This window comes from Lynx rufus, unplaced genomic scaffold (assembly GCF_022079265.1).
Source record: "Lynx rufus isolate CCGP_SWC_20201006 ecotype Redwood Valley unplaced genomic scaffold, mLynRuf1.p SCAF_3, whole genome shotgun sequence".
Lineage (NCBI taxonomy): Eukaryota > Metazoa > Chordata > Mammalia > Carnivora > Felidae > Lynx > Lynx rufus.
The window spans coordinates 35,832,527-35,847,030 of record NW_025814845.1 but is presented as its reverse complement, the minus strand read 5'-3'; the positions used below and the strand labels follow the sequence as shown (position 1 = coordinate 35,847,030).

The window sequence follows — 14,504 nt, the reverse complement described above, 5'->3', positions numbered from 1 at the left end:
ATTTGTAACGATAGTTAGACAGATGGAGGCCAGTTCCTCTACAGCCTTACATCCCATGCTAAAGCCATGGAAACTGCTCGAAGCGTGTTTTAGCAAAGGAGTAAGATCGATATATTTGAGCTTGGCGAAAAGTCTTATACAGAATATCAGATAAAAAGACTGAAATGGCATGAATGATAACAGGGTGATTATTAAGAGGTAATTGACATCAGCTGGGTGAGAAATAATAAAAGCGTAAAATAGGACAATGGATATTGGTGGAGAGGGAGTTACAGACTTGAGATGTCGACACTAGGGAGGGAGAATATGCAGGACCTGGTGAGTCTGAAGGGTTTGAGAAATGCAGGCATTGCAGAATACCCCTAGATTTCCAACTGAGTGACTAGATAAATGTACTGTTCTCCCCTACAATAGAGAATTATGGAAGACATCGTAGGTTTTGGTTCAGTTGTGACAGTTTAAAATTTGAGATTTCTGCGGGACTCCTTTGTGTCGGATTACTATAAAAGTCTTCTCTGCTCTCCCTGTCCCTAATCTTACCTTCCTCTGTTCCATTCTACACAGTACAGCAAAAGTGATCTTTCTGAAGCTCAAATTTAGTTATATAACCCTCTCCTGCATGAGCCCTTTCTGTGGCTTTACAATGCAACCACTGACTGAAACTTTTACCATGACTACATCTTTGTGAGGCCTCCCTAGCCTAACCCACTCTATTAGCCCCCTTTTGCTATGTTGACCTGCATCAGACCTAGTACCATGTTTTTCCTTCAATAAACATATTTCCCAGACTTTACAAATCTCCTTTTATGTCTTGCTTCTTCCTGGAAACCTCCTGTTACTCCAAAATGTGAATAGATATCCATAGGGAGTCTTAAAGGACCCTATACTTTTCCATCATTTGCTATACTATCTGTGTAACATGTCTACAATTATCTGCATCTTCTGGTAGATTATATTCTCCTTGAGCATTTCATTCATGTTTTTATATAGGCATGTCTAACAAAGTGACAGGTATGTAGGAGACTGAATACATATCTTTAATGAGGAAATGAATGTCGTATAGGAGATTCAATAAATTTTGTGGAGATATTCAGGAGATGTTCAGATATTTGGGACTGGAGCTCATGAGATATATCCTTGAAGATCTTCATGATATGGAAGGAGGTTAGGAAATGGGAATAAATGATACTGTCAAGAAAGAGCAGTAACATAAGAAGACTAGAAAAGCAGCGTGTTGCTTTGTGGAATGTGAACGGTTAAGTGATCAGTGGTGAAGGACAGCCCACAAAGAGAATGGAAGAAGAGTAGTTAAAAGACAGAATGTGCATCCAATACTGGTAGCTGTGAAGTCTCTACTTAATGGGACTGCACTGTTTAGAAGTGGGCCTTGGGGCTGTCTTAAGCTGCATTTGCACAGCCATTATATTGGCATGAGTAGCCGGAGGCCAGTGTGTGTCTGTTCAGTTTAGATGTATTTATCAGGTAGTTGGGCACGTTAGAGGGTCAATACAAAACATTCCTTTCTTCCTTTCCTAAATTTTCATAGGAAAATTTCTGGATAGTCCCAAGTGTACATTTGTTAGATGATTAATTGTCTTTTAATAACTTACAGAATACTAGAAATCTTGAGTCTACCAGTGGACTCCCAATCAGGACTACCTTTCTTTGCCTCTCTTGTTGCTCGATGTAGTCGTATGACTAGGTCTCAAAGACATAGGAACAAAAATTAAGTATAATTTTCCATTTGTAGCCTTAGGCTCAGAAACTTGCCCTTAAAGTGAGTGGATGTGGCTCTCCTCCTTTCCCCTTTTGTTTGCTGAAATGCAGATCAGGTGTTGGCAAGCCCTCTTGAACCTCCAGAATATGGGCAACACCTTAAAAATGGAAAAGAAATAAGAAAGAGGAAGCCTAAGTCTTTGGTACCAAGGCCATCATGTCCTTGGATGTCTTACACCAATATTGTCAAAGGAAAGTTGGGAGGTGGAGGCTTTCAGTGTATTTTGTCCACTTTCCTACCTGTTCCAGTTAATAGTCTTTACCCGGTGCTTAGCTTAATAACTTTCTAAAGCTTAACTAACTGTAACATTATATATGTGTAATATGTATATATACATATATATCTCCACATTATGTACTAAATATTCTCTATGTTCCGTATACACACTATTATATATACAATATTTTGAATGAGGTTATTGAACACATAAAATGTTTCTATAAAAACTCTGTTGCAATGATCATACATACTCTCTAATCTTAAATATTACAAGGCATCCATTTCCTTGGAAATTGAATTCTGGAAAAAATAGCTGGCATTAAGCTATTTAAAAAAATTTTGTTTAACATTTATTTATTTTTGAGACAGAGAGAGACAGAGCATGAACGGGGGAGGGTCAGAGAGAGAGGGAGACACAGAATCCAAAACAGGCTCCAGGCTCCGAGCTGTCAGCACAGAGCCCGACGCGGGGCTCGAGCTCACGGACCGCGAGATCATGACCTGAGCTGAAGTCGGACGCTTAACCGACTGAGCCACCCAGGCGCCCCTGCATTAGGCTATTTTTATGTATTTATGTATTTAACTCCAAACACACACAAATATAGGCACTCATTTCTGTTTCTGTACCTCAACAAATAGGTGTACTTGCTTCATAAACTATATTTATTCATTCATTTAATGCAAAAATATGTTCCAGGCACTATGCTACACCTTTCAGATACAAGGTAAACAAGAAAGATATAATTCCTACTCTTCGCAGAGGTTACAGTCTGTCTGAGGAGATAGGAGGGTAAACAATATATATAACATATATTATGATATGTTGTGTTCTGGGAATATGCAGGGTGCTCTCTGGTAACATGAAAGGAGCACTTAACCCAGATTTGGAATAGTAACTGATCCTCATAGCTTGAGGCTGTGTTACTGATTCTCTAGAGTCTCTGAATATTCGTATACATTTTCATGTATGTACTTTCACATTCATCATGATTGCAAATAAATTTTAGTCTGTAGCCATGAGCTTTTAACATAGTGCTAATTTAACAGTGTATATAGATGTTAAATTAGGGTTAGTAACATTACTGTATGAAGTTCTTACTTTCAATCTTAAAATATAACTTTGATTTTGCTTATGGGGATAGAATTAAATAATTGGCCAGATTTCATACATAACATTTTTTGCCAAAAATACAATCAAGGCAGTTAATGCGTGTGTTTGGTGGGGGGTTGGGGGAGTGGAATATTAGGTAAGCTAATTGAATAAATTAAGTGCATAGGATTAAAAACTTGGTTTTTCTTGAATTTTCCTATTTTCCACAAGTTATTTTAAAATGATGTAAATACAGCAATATTATAGCAAACTCTCATAATTCATTTTGATTCATGTTTATATGCTTTCAAAGTCCCCCTTTTAACATTCAGTTAGCAGGAACACAGTGAACTGTCAGAGCATCTATGTTTCAAATTTAATTATGCTGGCCGAATTCAGAGATTTCCGAATTTGCCTTATGACTATCAGTCATCTGCTGACATCAGTTCCAGAAGGTTGCCTATATTGTATTGATTGCTAAATGTTCCCCAGTGTTTCTGATTATCTGTCAAGCTCAACTACCCAGGGCACAACCAGAAATTCAAAAGCAGAAAAAATAGACATCTGACTAATAACATGGGAAGTTATACAAAATAATGCATTAAAATCAAGGCACTGGGCTTCAGGCTTCAGCACCGACATGTGAAGAGCTTGCAAGTTGTCACTCTTATCCTTGCCACAAGAAAAAGCTGAGCAAACTGAAAATTAAAGACTTTTGTTGCATTTGTAAGAGAATCGAGGTGACAGGCAAAGTGCCATCCCAAACTGTGAAGAGGCAGACACATTGAGAGAGATGCAGCTAAGTTTTTTTTTTTTTTTTAACCTGAAAGGGATGCTACTAAAGCATCATGCACTGCAATGATACACTGAGAGCCTTATCTATAACTGAAGCCATGTCCAGGAGAAGGGACCGGGCAGAACCTCATCCCAACCAACAGGAGGGCCATCCTCCCACTCCAGCCCCTCTGGCCTCGCTCCCTCATCTAAGGGGTGTGAACTCATGAAAACTCAACAGAGATCAGAACTTCAAGGAAATGGATTGGGCATGCGGCAGCCAGGGAAGGGAGTAAGAAGAATGGGGCATAAAACGTACCAGAGGAGACACACTTGTGAAGATTACAGCCTAAGACACAGGCCCACCGGAAGACTGAGGTTCAATCAGAAGATTATAGAACAGCCCCCCTCCCTTACACCTTCCTGCCACACCAGCAAAGCTCCAGGAGTGACCTAGCAATAGCTTTTAGCAGAAAGATCTGAAGTCTGGGAGGAAGAGTGCTTTGGGAAGTCCAAAGTCAAGAGGGTAAAACCGCAAAAAGAAAATGAAAGGAACTTGGATCCTGTGGCACCTATAGTGATAGCAAACACTAAACCTATAGCCAACGCTAAACACAGCCACCCTATAGCCAGACTGACATAAATCCTGCACTAAACGTCTGTTTATCTCAGTTTCCATTACCCAAATGAACATGGTCAAAGTTCAACGAGACAGTATCGGGGATGTGTGTCAATGATATCTCAATAAAACTTGGGGGTGGGAGGGCAGATGAAGAAACATTAGAAGGCATGCCAAAAGGAGAAAATACAAATCAAACCAGTTGGAAGAGGAAAAGCAGACCGCAGAACCAGACTCAGTTATGACAGAGATGTTGGAATGATTACACAAGGAATTAAAAATAACTAAGATCAATCTGTTAAGTCTGTTAAGTCTGTTAAAGTCCCTAATGGAAAAAATAAACAACACGCAAGAAGAGATCAGTCATGTAAGTAAAGAATTGGAAGCTCTAAGAATCAAAAGGAGTGATCTTACATAAGAAGTGATCATGCCATTACCCTGCTTAAAATGAACAGTATAATGGTTTCCCATTGCTCTTGATGAGAAGTTAGATTACCTTAACACCATCCAACAGGTTCTGAATCATCTGGCTCCTACCTCCCGCTCTGGCCTCATCTTCCATGAAACTCTAATCTGTCTTCCTGCCTTCCAGGCTTCTTTTCATTTCTCTTAAATGCTTTCCTTATGTCCCCGGCTTCCTATGCATGCTATTTCCCCAGTCTAGCATTATCTTCCCTTGCCTGGTGACCGCTTTAACTTTCCCCCTTATTTCCTTAGCGAAGCCTAACTCAAATTCCCAGTCTAGGTAGATCACTTGATTACAGTCCATCATAGACCTTGCCCAGTTGTGATGTTAGGTTCCTTTGTGCTCTTTTAAAAAATATATATATTTTAACTTTTATCTTTTTGTGGCTCTGCTCACATTCCATTCACAGCTCTACCATATGTAGCACAAAATGAGGACTAAATGTTTATGTGCATTATAAAAGAAGGAATAGATTTCTTGAAGGTATCCTAATGAAGTTAATGCTTATCAGTTGCAGATCATTGGAGAATTGCAGATCATAGTTTCAGTAAATATGTATTAATTCATTTAGAAACTATTTGGTAGCCTCCTACTCTCTGCTGAGCACCCTTTTACCTTTGGGGGAGAAGACAACGAACAAGGCTCTACTCCATGTAGTTCCCTGGAAGGATACAGTCATGTAAACCAACAGAAAATTCAAGGACACAACGTGATGGAGGTAGCCATAGGACCGGGTCACAGGTGCCTTTAGGGGTGAAATCCTGCAGAATGCATCAGCAGAGTGTGCGCTCTGAAGTGCAGGAATCTTTGCGCTCGTGTTCGTTGCTGTGTTCCCAGTGCCTGCAAAAATAACTGGCGTTGAGTAGGCACTCAGTAACGTACTTAGGGAAGGAATGATAATTAGGTATTCTTAAAAAAGAGGGGGAAGGATCCTAGGTAGAGGAAATAATATGTTGCCTAGACTGACAAATTGCTCAAACTGAGAAAACATTCATGTCACTGCAGCTTCAACCTCAAATATGAAAATGGCTTCCTTTAGGTCATAGGGGCCTTTCTGCGGGAAAAATGGCTTCAGGAAGAAAAGGATTGGGTAGAGAGATGTGAGTTTTAAATGTATTAAGTCCAGGATACATTCAGGTAAGCAAAAAAAAAAAAAAAAGTTATAATCTTTCACAATATTGTGCACACTAAAAGTGTCCTTTCAGACATCTTCTTCTAGATTATAGTTGATGGTTTCTAAATTCTCACAAATTTTAATTTAGTGGAGTTTGAGTTCATTAGGCTTTATGGCAAGATATGTTATCTAAGTTCTCAGTTCTGCACCTAACACAAAATTTCAGTGTTTTTATCCTTCAGATGTAGGACAGTAACGAGTTAAAATTGCAACCTTAAAAATAAAATAAGTGCATTTATTACTCTATTTGTAAGTGCTAAAAAAAAACAAATCTAGCACTTTTGTTTTCAGAATGTCTGGTTGTTTTTTCTGCCATTTCTGCCAGTAACCAGCAGGTGGTGTCACACAATTTTACATTTGTGTCCTATTGCGGTTGTGCCGTTTGGTTTCCAAGACTTCCACCCCACACCCCAACCACAAACACTCACACACAACATCTGATGGGAATGAAAGTCTAAAGGAGGACTGTATCGTATCGTATCGTATCGTATCGTATCGTATCGTATCGTATCGATTTTGTTTCATTTCATCTTGTTTCATTTCATTTCATTTCACTTCACTTCACTTCATTTCATTTCATTTCATTTCATTTCATTTCATTTCATTTCATTTCATTTCTCTGATTTAAATCTGTCTTGACTTTGCTTTCAGGGTAATATTTTTCTGCACATGCACTGAGGCACCTTTTTATAATAGAGACACCGGTTCACATGCAGTAACTCTTTGGTCACTGTATCAACATTATGGGAAAACACTATTCATAATCTTCACTTCACAAATGAGGATACTGTGGAACAAAGGGGCTGGGGAATGTCCCCCAAGGTCACAAGATAAAGATTTAGGCATCTGGCTGTGGAGCTCACAGTGTCAGTCTCTGTGCTGAAATCATCCCCCCCGCCCCGACCCCCCGATTTGATTTTATACTCTCAGCACATATTTGCAGCCAACACTTGGTGTTCCTTTACTTTGATGCTATTTGTTCAGCTCCTGAGTTCAGGTCTCGGCACTTATACCTTACATAAGAAATGTTAACATAGAATGAAACCAGAATATCAAAGAACTGTATGTCAGATATTGTCTGTGTGTGGGGAATGATGACACATTTCACATATATGCATCGAATTTTAGTGCTAAAACACTGTAAGTTATTTGCCTTTTGTTTTACTGAGAAAGAAACTTAGGCCTCCCAAGGACGCATTGAGTTATGGTAGTCACACAGAGGAAATAAAGAAAGAGACAGTCTGGTAAAGAAATGTGGGAACATTCATTTTTGGAGGCCCTAGTAGGTATAGAAAAATGCCCATTGTTGGCAGACAGGCATGTGGAAGGTCTGAGCTTACCAAGTAAGTGCAGCTCTTTTTTTAATGCCCAGATCTTCTATTTATAGTGTCATGGGAACAGGCGAGGCTGAACTAGCAGGCAGGAAAGCTAGCATATGAGAACCACACCCTTCCAGTGAAAAGAAAAAAAGGGGAAGGGGGGGAAAGGTAGAAACTCATAGTCAGTGTTACCAATTTTATTGTCAAGTTTACACAGTCAGATGGAAGAAAAAAATTAGATATAGGGAAGATTTGAATATGGTGAAAAATAACCTCATAGTAGACTCATTGAACTGCTAGAATGTTTTAGTAGTTTGAATGACTAGACCCAGATCTAATTTTAAACTAGCAGTGTAGAATTAGAATCATAGTTAAATTTGTGGTTTGCCATAATTTGAACTTTGCATTTTTTGATTAATCTACTTTAAATTAGTCAACATTCATGTAATGATCAATCATTCCCAGAAATTCACACTTGAATTATAAATAATAAATGTCATCAGATATCCCTTCTTTAAATTAAAAATCTTGTATTTTTTTTTGTCTTATCGCAAAAACAAAGCAAGTTCACTGCAAGAAAAAAGGAAAAAATAAAAAAATGAATTGCCTCCAATGTTAATTCCCCAAGTAACTAATATTACCGTCTTAGATTATATCCTTACAGATTGTATTCTTTCATGCTTGTCTAGTAAAATACCAAAGAAATGAAACAACAAAAAATCAGTCACAAGTCCATTTTCTATTTTATCCATCCAGACCACATAACACTTTCTTCCCCAAAGTGGTAACTGAAGTGTCCTTTTTCATTTTATGTTGTATTTACTAAGCTCATACAGGTATATCTATATTGATACACAAATCCAAGTGCAGATATTTTCATGAAAATTGAATCATGAACTATTTTTAAGCAAAACGTACGGTAGATACATTTGCAATGAATTAACAGCCCTGCTTTACTCTTTGTAATATTGTTGTGCTATTACTAGTGTAGGTAATCAACAATTTATTAAACTACTTCCCAATCAATGAATATGCCAATGGTTGCCACCTTTTTACTTTTACAAGGTGTGTTCATGTGAAGAGCCTTGTGTATTATTTATCGCTTTATATTTTCCTGCTGTCATTTCAGTAAGAGACATTTCTAATAGCAGTAGTGATAACAAAAAAGAATTACAGTAGCTGACATTTCCTGCACACTTATGATGTGCCAAATTTTATGCCACATTCATACTAAACCGTCACAGCGTACCTCTAAAGAAGGTAGAGTTTATAATTCTATTTTGTATTTGAAGAAAGTAATAGTTGAGGAACTTGCTGTAAGTCACAGAAAAACAGCGAGTATTGGAGCCAGGATTCAAACCCAGGCCATGTGACTGGGAGGCCATCGGAGGACATAACAGTACAGTTCACCGGTATTTTATACTGCCCTGCCCCATCTAGAAGAATTGCTGGGGATCAGGGTAGATACCAGCAAAAATGGTGGAGTACGAAATTCCAAATAAAAGCCTCCAGGTATTAGGGTGAGGAAATGGGGCTCATTCAGAAAGTATTATCAGCACTTTATGGTGCCTCCCTGGAAGACATTTGCAAAAAGCTTGTCTTTGTATGTTACCTGACTCAGAATTCTCCTGGTGCAAAAGTTGCTACCAGGGAGATGTCACTGAAAGTATTTATAGGCAGATGTTTTAGTTGCTTCTGCCTGAGGTGATGGATAACATTTGGGACAAACAATGGTCTAACCAAAGAGTTTGAGAGGAAGGGCTAAGGAAGAATTGTACAAAAGTAGTTTCAAAAGCACTGACATGTATTTTGGAATCTAAAAGTCCACGTGTATACACAGAGCTTTGTGAACACTCAATAAAGACCCGAGACAGTCAGTTAAGCGTCCGACTTTGGCTAAGGTCATGATCTCACGGTCCATGCGTTCGAGCCCCGCGTCGGGCTCTGTGCTGACAGCTCAGAGCCTGGAGCCTGCTTCCGATTCTGTGTCTCCCTCTCTCTCTGACCCTCCCCCGTTCATGCTCTGTCTCTCTCTGTCTCAAAAATAAATAAACATTAAAAAATTAAAAAAAAAAAAAAAGACCCGAGAAAGCCCTAAACTTTCACCTCTTGAGGCCCTACAGAAGCAGAAGGTGTATGTATGCTAAAGCAGGGTTGTAAACTACCTGGCTGAAAGTTGAAGACATATCCCAACCTGCACACAGAGCCACTTGGCAAAGACTAAGGAAATTTTTTGTTCCAGGTATTTAAGGAAAACTGTCTAATCATCAGATAGCCACTACGCTAAAACAAACAAACAAAATCCCAAAGAACTCAGTGGCCCCAAACAAAAAGAATCAGACTTTACAGAATAAGTTAAGAAAAGTCACTAGGGGTGCCTGAGTGGCTCAGTTGGTTGAGCGTACAACTCTTTATTTCGGCTCAGGTCATGATCTCACGGTTCACAAGTTGAAGTCCTGCATCTGGCTCTGCCCTGACAGCTCAGAGCCTAGAGCCTGCTTCGGATTCTGTGTCTCCCTCTCTCTCTGCCCCTCCCCTGCTCATGCTCTGTCTCTGTCTCTCTCTCAAAAATAAATAAAACGTTAAAAAAATTAAAATAGTAAAACTAAAATACCTATAAATACATTTCAATAAAAAAAAATTAATGTTTATTTTTGAGAGAGGGAGAGACAGAGCGTGAGTGGGGGAGGGGCAGAGAGAGGGAGACACAGAATCCAAAGCAGGCTCCAGGCTCTGAGCTGTCAGCACAGAGCCCAACGCAGGGATTGAACCCATGAACCACAAGATCATGACCTGAGATGAAGTCGGACGCTCAACCGACTGAGCCACCCAGGCGTCCCTAAATCTTTATGACCTTGAATTAGGTAACAATTTCTTAGGTATGACACCAATTTGTAATCCCTATTCAGAAAGGATGCCCATTGCCGACATTCTCTTCAACACTAGCGTAGTATAAATCTTTTGAAGTTTGCTAATATTTTGGTGACTATATTGTTTTAAAAAGGCATCTTGAGGCGCCTGGGTGGCTCAGTCAGTTAAGCATCCAACTTCGGCTCAGGTCATGATCTCACAGTTTGTGGGTTCGAGCCCCGTGTCGGGCTCTGTGCTGATCACTTGCTCAGAGCCTGGAGCCTGCTTCAGATTCTGTGTCTCCTTCTCTCTCTGCCCCTCCCCCGCTCATGCTTTGTCTCACTCTGTTTCTCAAAAATAAATAAATGTAAAAAAAAGAAAATTAAAAAAACACATCTTATTATCACTTTGTTTATATTTCCTTAACTGCTAAGGAAGTTAAATATATTTTCCTATATTGATTTGTCATTTGCATTGCTATATTTTGCATGTGTGTGTGTACATGTGTGCGCATGCATGCGTTTGTGCAAGCACATGGGTTGGGGAAGATGTGGTTTTGGTTGTGGATATGTGTGGTTATATCTGTCTTGTTTTCTGTTTAAGTATTCTCCTGTACCCAGTTCTCAAAAGAATACATCTTCACAGTCGTCTAAAACCTTGCACTTTGAGACATGAAAGGGCAGTGCGTTTCTGTAAATGTGTTTTTTAATATTGACTTAGTAGCAGGTGAAGTAAATTTACTTTTCTACCTTTTATTCCTACTACTACCATCATATTCCTAGATGCATTCAGTCATGATGAAAGACTCACTGCTATTTGGAATTCCTAACTCTATTGCAGATGAGAAGAAAAAGCTGCTTTATTTATCCTCAGGGAAAGCAAAAAATACAATAGTATACAACTTTAACATATGAATGAACATTTCTTTAACATTTTAACTCTTTTAATTTAATGTGTCCTCTATGTACGAAATTAAACTTCTATTGGATCTCTGATAAAACAGGTAATTGCAGACATTTGACTGCTGATGTTACAGCTTACCTCCTGAGTTATTGCTTTCTTTTTACTTAATCATGACTTCCCTGACTACTGGCAGAAAAGCTCTGCAGTGAAAGGAACTAAATTATTTTTTAAATGAACAGAGTATAAAATATTCCTTAAAATGTAGTGATTTGCATTTTATAAGATTTAGGGTTTAGTTACTTGTTTTATTTTCTATAGATTCTAAGCTTCGTTATGAAAGAAATTATGTCCTCATGACGCTAAGCGATCCAGAATTAATTTCATATTTAGGTAGCTATACTTAGAATGAAGAACTTCTTAATCATAGTTCCATTGTGATCACTGGTGTGGATGATTGGTCCATTGCTTAGCGTGTTTTAAATAAACGATGAATTAATGCATGTGAGGCTTTGTGTGGGATTTTTTAAAAATAAGGTTAATGCACGATGGATCAATTTAAAGTACCTACTTTCCTCATAGGAAATTCTACTTCAGTTATTACCACCTTTGTACCCTTAACAGTATTAAAAAGAGAAAAAGGAGATTCATAGCAACAAAAATGAAAACTTAAAGCATTTCAGAGTTATTACTTCAAGAATTATAACAGCCATTTGTGATAATTAACTTTGTTCTTCCAGTTTTTTTTTTTAAGTGGATTCAGTGGCAGTGAAAGTAACTTTGAAAAAAGAATATTTCCAATGCTGTCTTGTATCTGTTGATGTTTTTGGTTCCTGTCTTTCTGCAGGAGTCACAACTGTTCTAACAATGACAACTCTAAGCATCAGTGCTCGGAACTCCCTCCCCAAAGTGGCTTATGCAACTGCCATGGACTGGTTTATTGCTGTTTGTTATGCATTTGTGTTCTCTGCCCTAATTGAATTTGCAACTGTTAACTACTTCACCAAAAGAGGATGGGCTTGGGATGGGAAGAGTGTAGTCAATGACAAGGTAAGTGAGAATCCCCTAACAGATTTAGTTTATAACAGACATGTTCCTAAAAATTGACATTAAAAACATTCAAATATAAATTTTATGTGTGTGTGTGTGTGTGTGTGTGTGTGTGTGTGTGTGTGTGTGTGTGAATCATATTTCTTTTAAAGTATGCTTTTGCCTGAAATCCTTTAGGAATGCTTGTTAGAGTATGACTTCTGTTGAAACCACTCCCTAGCATCTGCTGAGCTCTGACTGTGTGTCAGGCACTGTGCTAAGTTGTTTACACATGTTCTATCACGTAATCTTTACAACTTTATGACTAGTGTCTCTTTTTAATTCTCATTTTCTGATGAAGGAGCTAAGGCTTAGTGAAGTCATTTACTTGCCCAAGCTCACACCACAAGTTAGTAGCTATATGTGATGGCAGATCTGACCATGAAGTTCATGCTCTTAAATACCACACTGCTTTATAATAAAGAGATTTGAAAAGAAAGTGGACTTTAATTTACCTGTTGTAGAATCTCAGGCTCTATCAGCAGTTAAGTTACTCTTCACCTACCCTCATCGCTGTTGCTTGGATAGAAAGATTCAAGCAACATTGTTATCTCTTCCATGTTGTATGGAATAAGTACTTAGGTGCTGGAATGCTCAGAAAGTTTAAGTTGCTCATGTAGTCTATGAGACTCATTTGTTTTTAAGATTAATTTCTTTGGGAATTGTTGGTGTCCATTTTTAGGTTTCAAGTACTGAAGCTAGTGGAAGTTTTGAGCATTAATATAACATCTGTTCCCTTTCTTATTTAATGGATTATTATTCATCTGCATTAAGAGGAAGCTTTGGCTGTATCACAGTGAGATATAAAGTATTCTTAATAGTTAAGTTCTACTTGGAAGGTTCCTTTTTAACAATATATCTATTAAAATGTTTCTTCCATTAAATTTGGAATAACATACTTGGTGATTTTACTTCTTTGTCAGTTATTTAAATATAATTTTTTCTCATTTCTAGAACCATATTGCAGTTTAAGCATACAAATGATTGATGTTATAATTTAAAAGTCTTGCTCTTTTTCCTAATTTTGTAAACTGTAAGTTTTAATAAGTGCTGGTTTATTTCATTTTATAAGCAACGTTTTGCATACTAACAGCTACTGAGTAAATATTAAAGGGAATCCAATTAGCTTTCTATGGTTAACTTCTAGGTTATTACAGCATTTCCATTACATTTTATTATTGATTTATGTTTTCATTTTCCATATAGTGTACTGCTTTTTCATTGCTATCTATGCAATTACTTCTTTTTAGTTATATTAGTTACACATGTGCTTTCATACTAACTTTTTTTGAAGGTGAAATGCCAGATGTATTTATAAATGCCAGACATGTTTATAAATATGTCACAAAAGATAAATAGTGGTTTGTGGTAAATTCTCCATATAGATATTCATTGATATATCACTTTTTAATGCTATGAGGGTGCCAACCAAATTGACATTGTGGTTTGGCATATCAAATTGACATTGTGATTTGGCATATCAAATAAAATACCTTCTCCCTGTACTTGGAAAATAGAAGTACCTATAAATGCAAAAAACCCATTCATGATGATGCATTCTAAAAACAATTACCTAGTACTGAGGAATGCTGGAATTAAGTCAAACCACATATCAAATCACACAGAGCAAAGATAAATCCAGGACAAAATCATTGATGTTTGGGTCTCATCTGCAAGAAAACAGCTAACAAATGTTGTATTATTTCAGTCCTAAGTGGTTGGAATTCAGTGGTTAATTTAAAGGGAACATTGTATCAGGCACGTTGCTTGTTCTTACTTTTCCATACCTAGGCCTTTGAGAATTTTTTGTTGAATAAAGAATCTAAGAGTTTCTTTTATGAAGTCTGCACATGTAACACCAAGGAAAAACTTCATTGCCTTCACGGAAAGAATGTTCAGTCTTGGAAAGAATGTTCAGTCTTTACAATGGTGAATTTATCAGTGGGTACTCAACCCAATTTCATGATTCAAATGAATTTTGGGAGGTGCTTCCTAAACTTAGCTTGGAAATAACCACATTCTTAGGACTGAAAGGAAATCGAGTGCCCCAAACTAGCACATCTGCCTGAAAAAATATTTCAGTGCAGTCTACTTTCAGGCTTCTCTGCTTTAGTTTTCCTTAGGAAGAAATTTTTTTAAGTGGAAAATGATAATTTATTTGAATTATAGAATTTTTGTCCACTGCCCATATTGGTGTCCTTCCAGTTTTATCAGACTGGAAAAAATC

General features: G+C 37.7%; 1 protein-coding gene across 1 annotated transcript in view; it reads left to right on the top strand.

The window, feature by feature from the left end:
• The window catches only part of GABRA2 (gamma-aminobutyric acid type A receptor subunit alpha2), a 122,468-nt gene that overhangs the window by 97,381 nt on the left and 10,583 nt on the right, over positions 1-14,504 (top strand). The window contains exon 9 of the mRNA XM_047091424.1: positions 12,036-12,238. Within this exon, the coding sequence (XP_046947380.1) occupies positions 12,036-12,238 (203 nt within the window). The remainder of the gene's footprint in view (positions 1-12,035; positions 12,239-14,504) is intronic.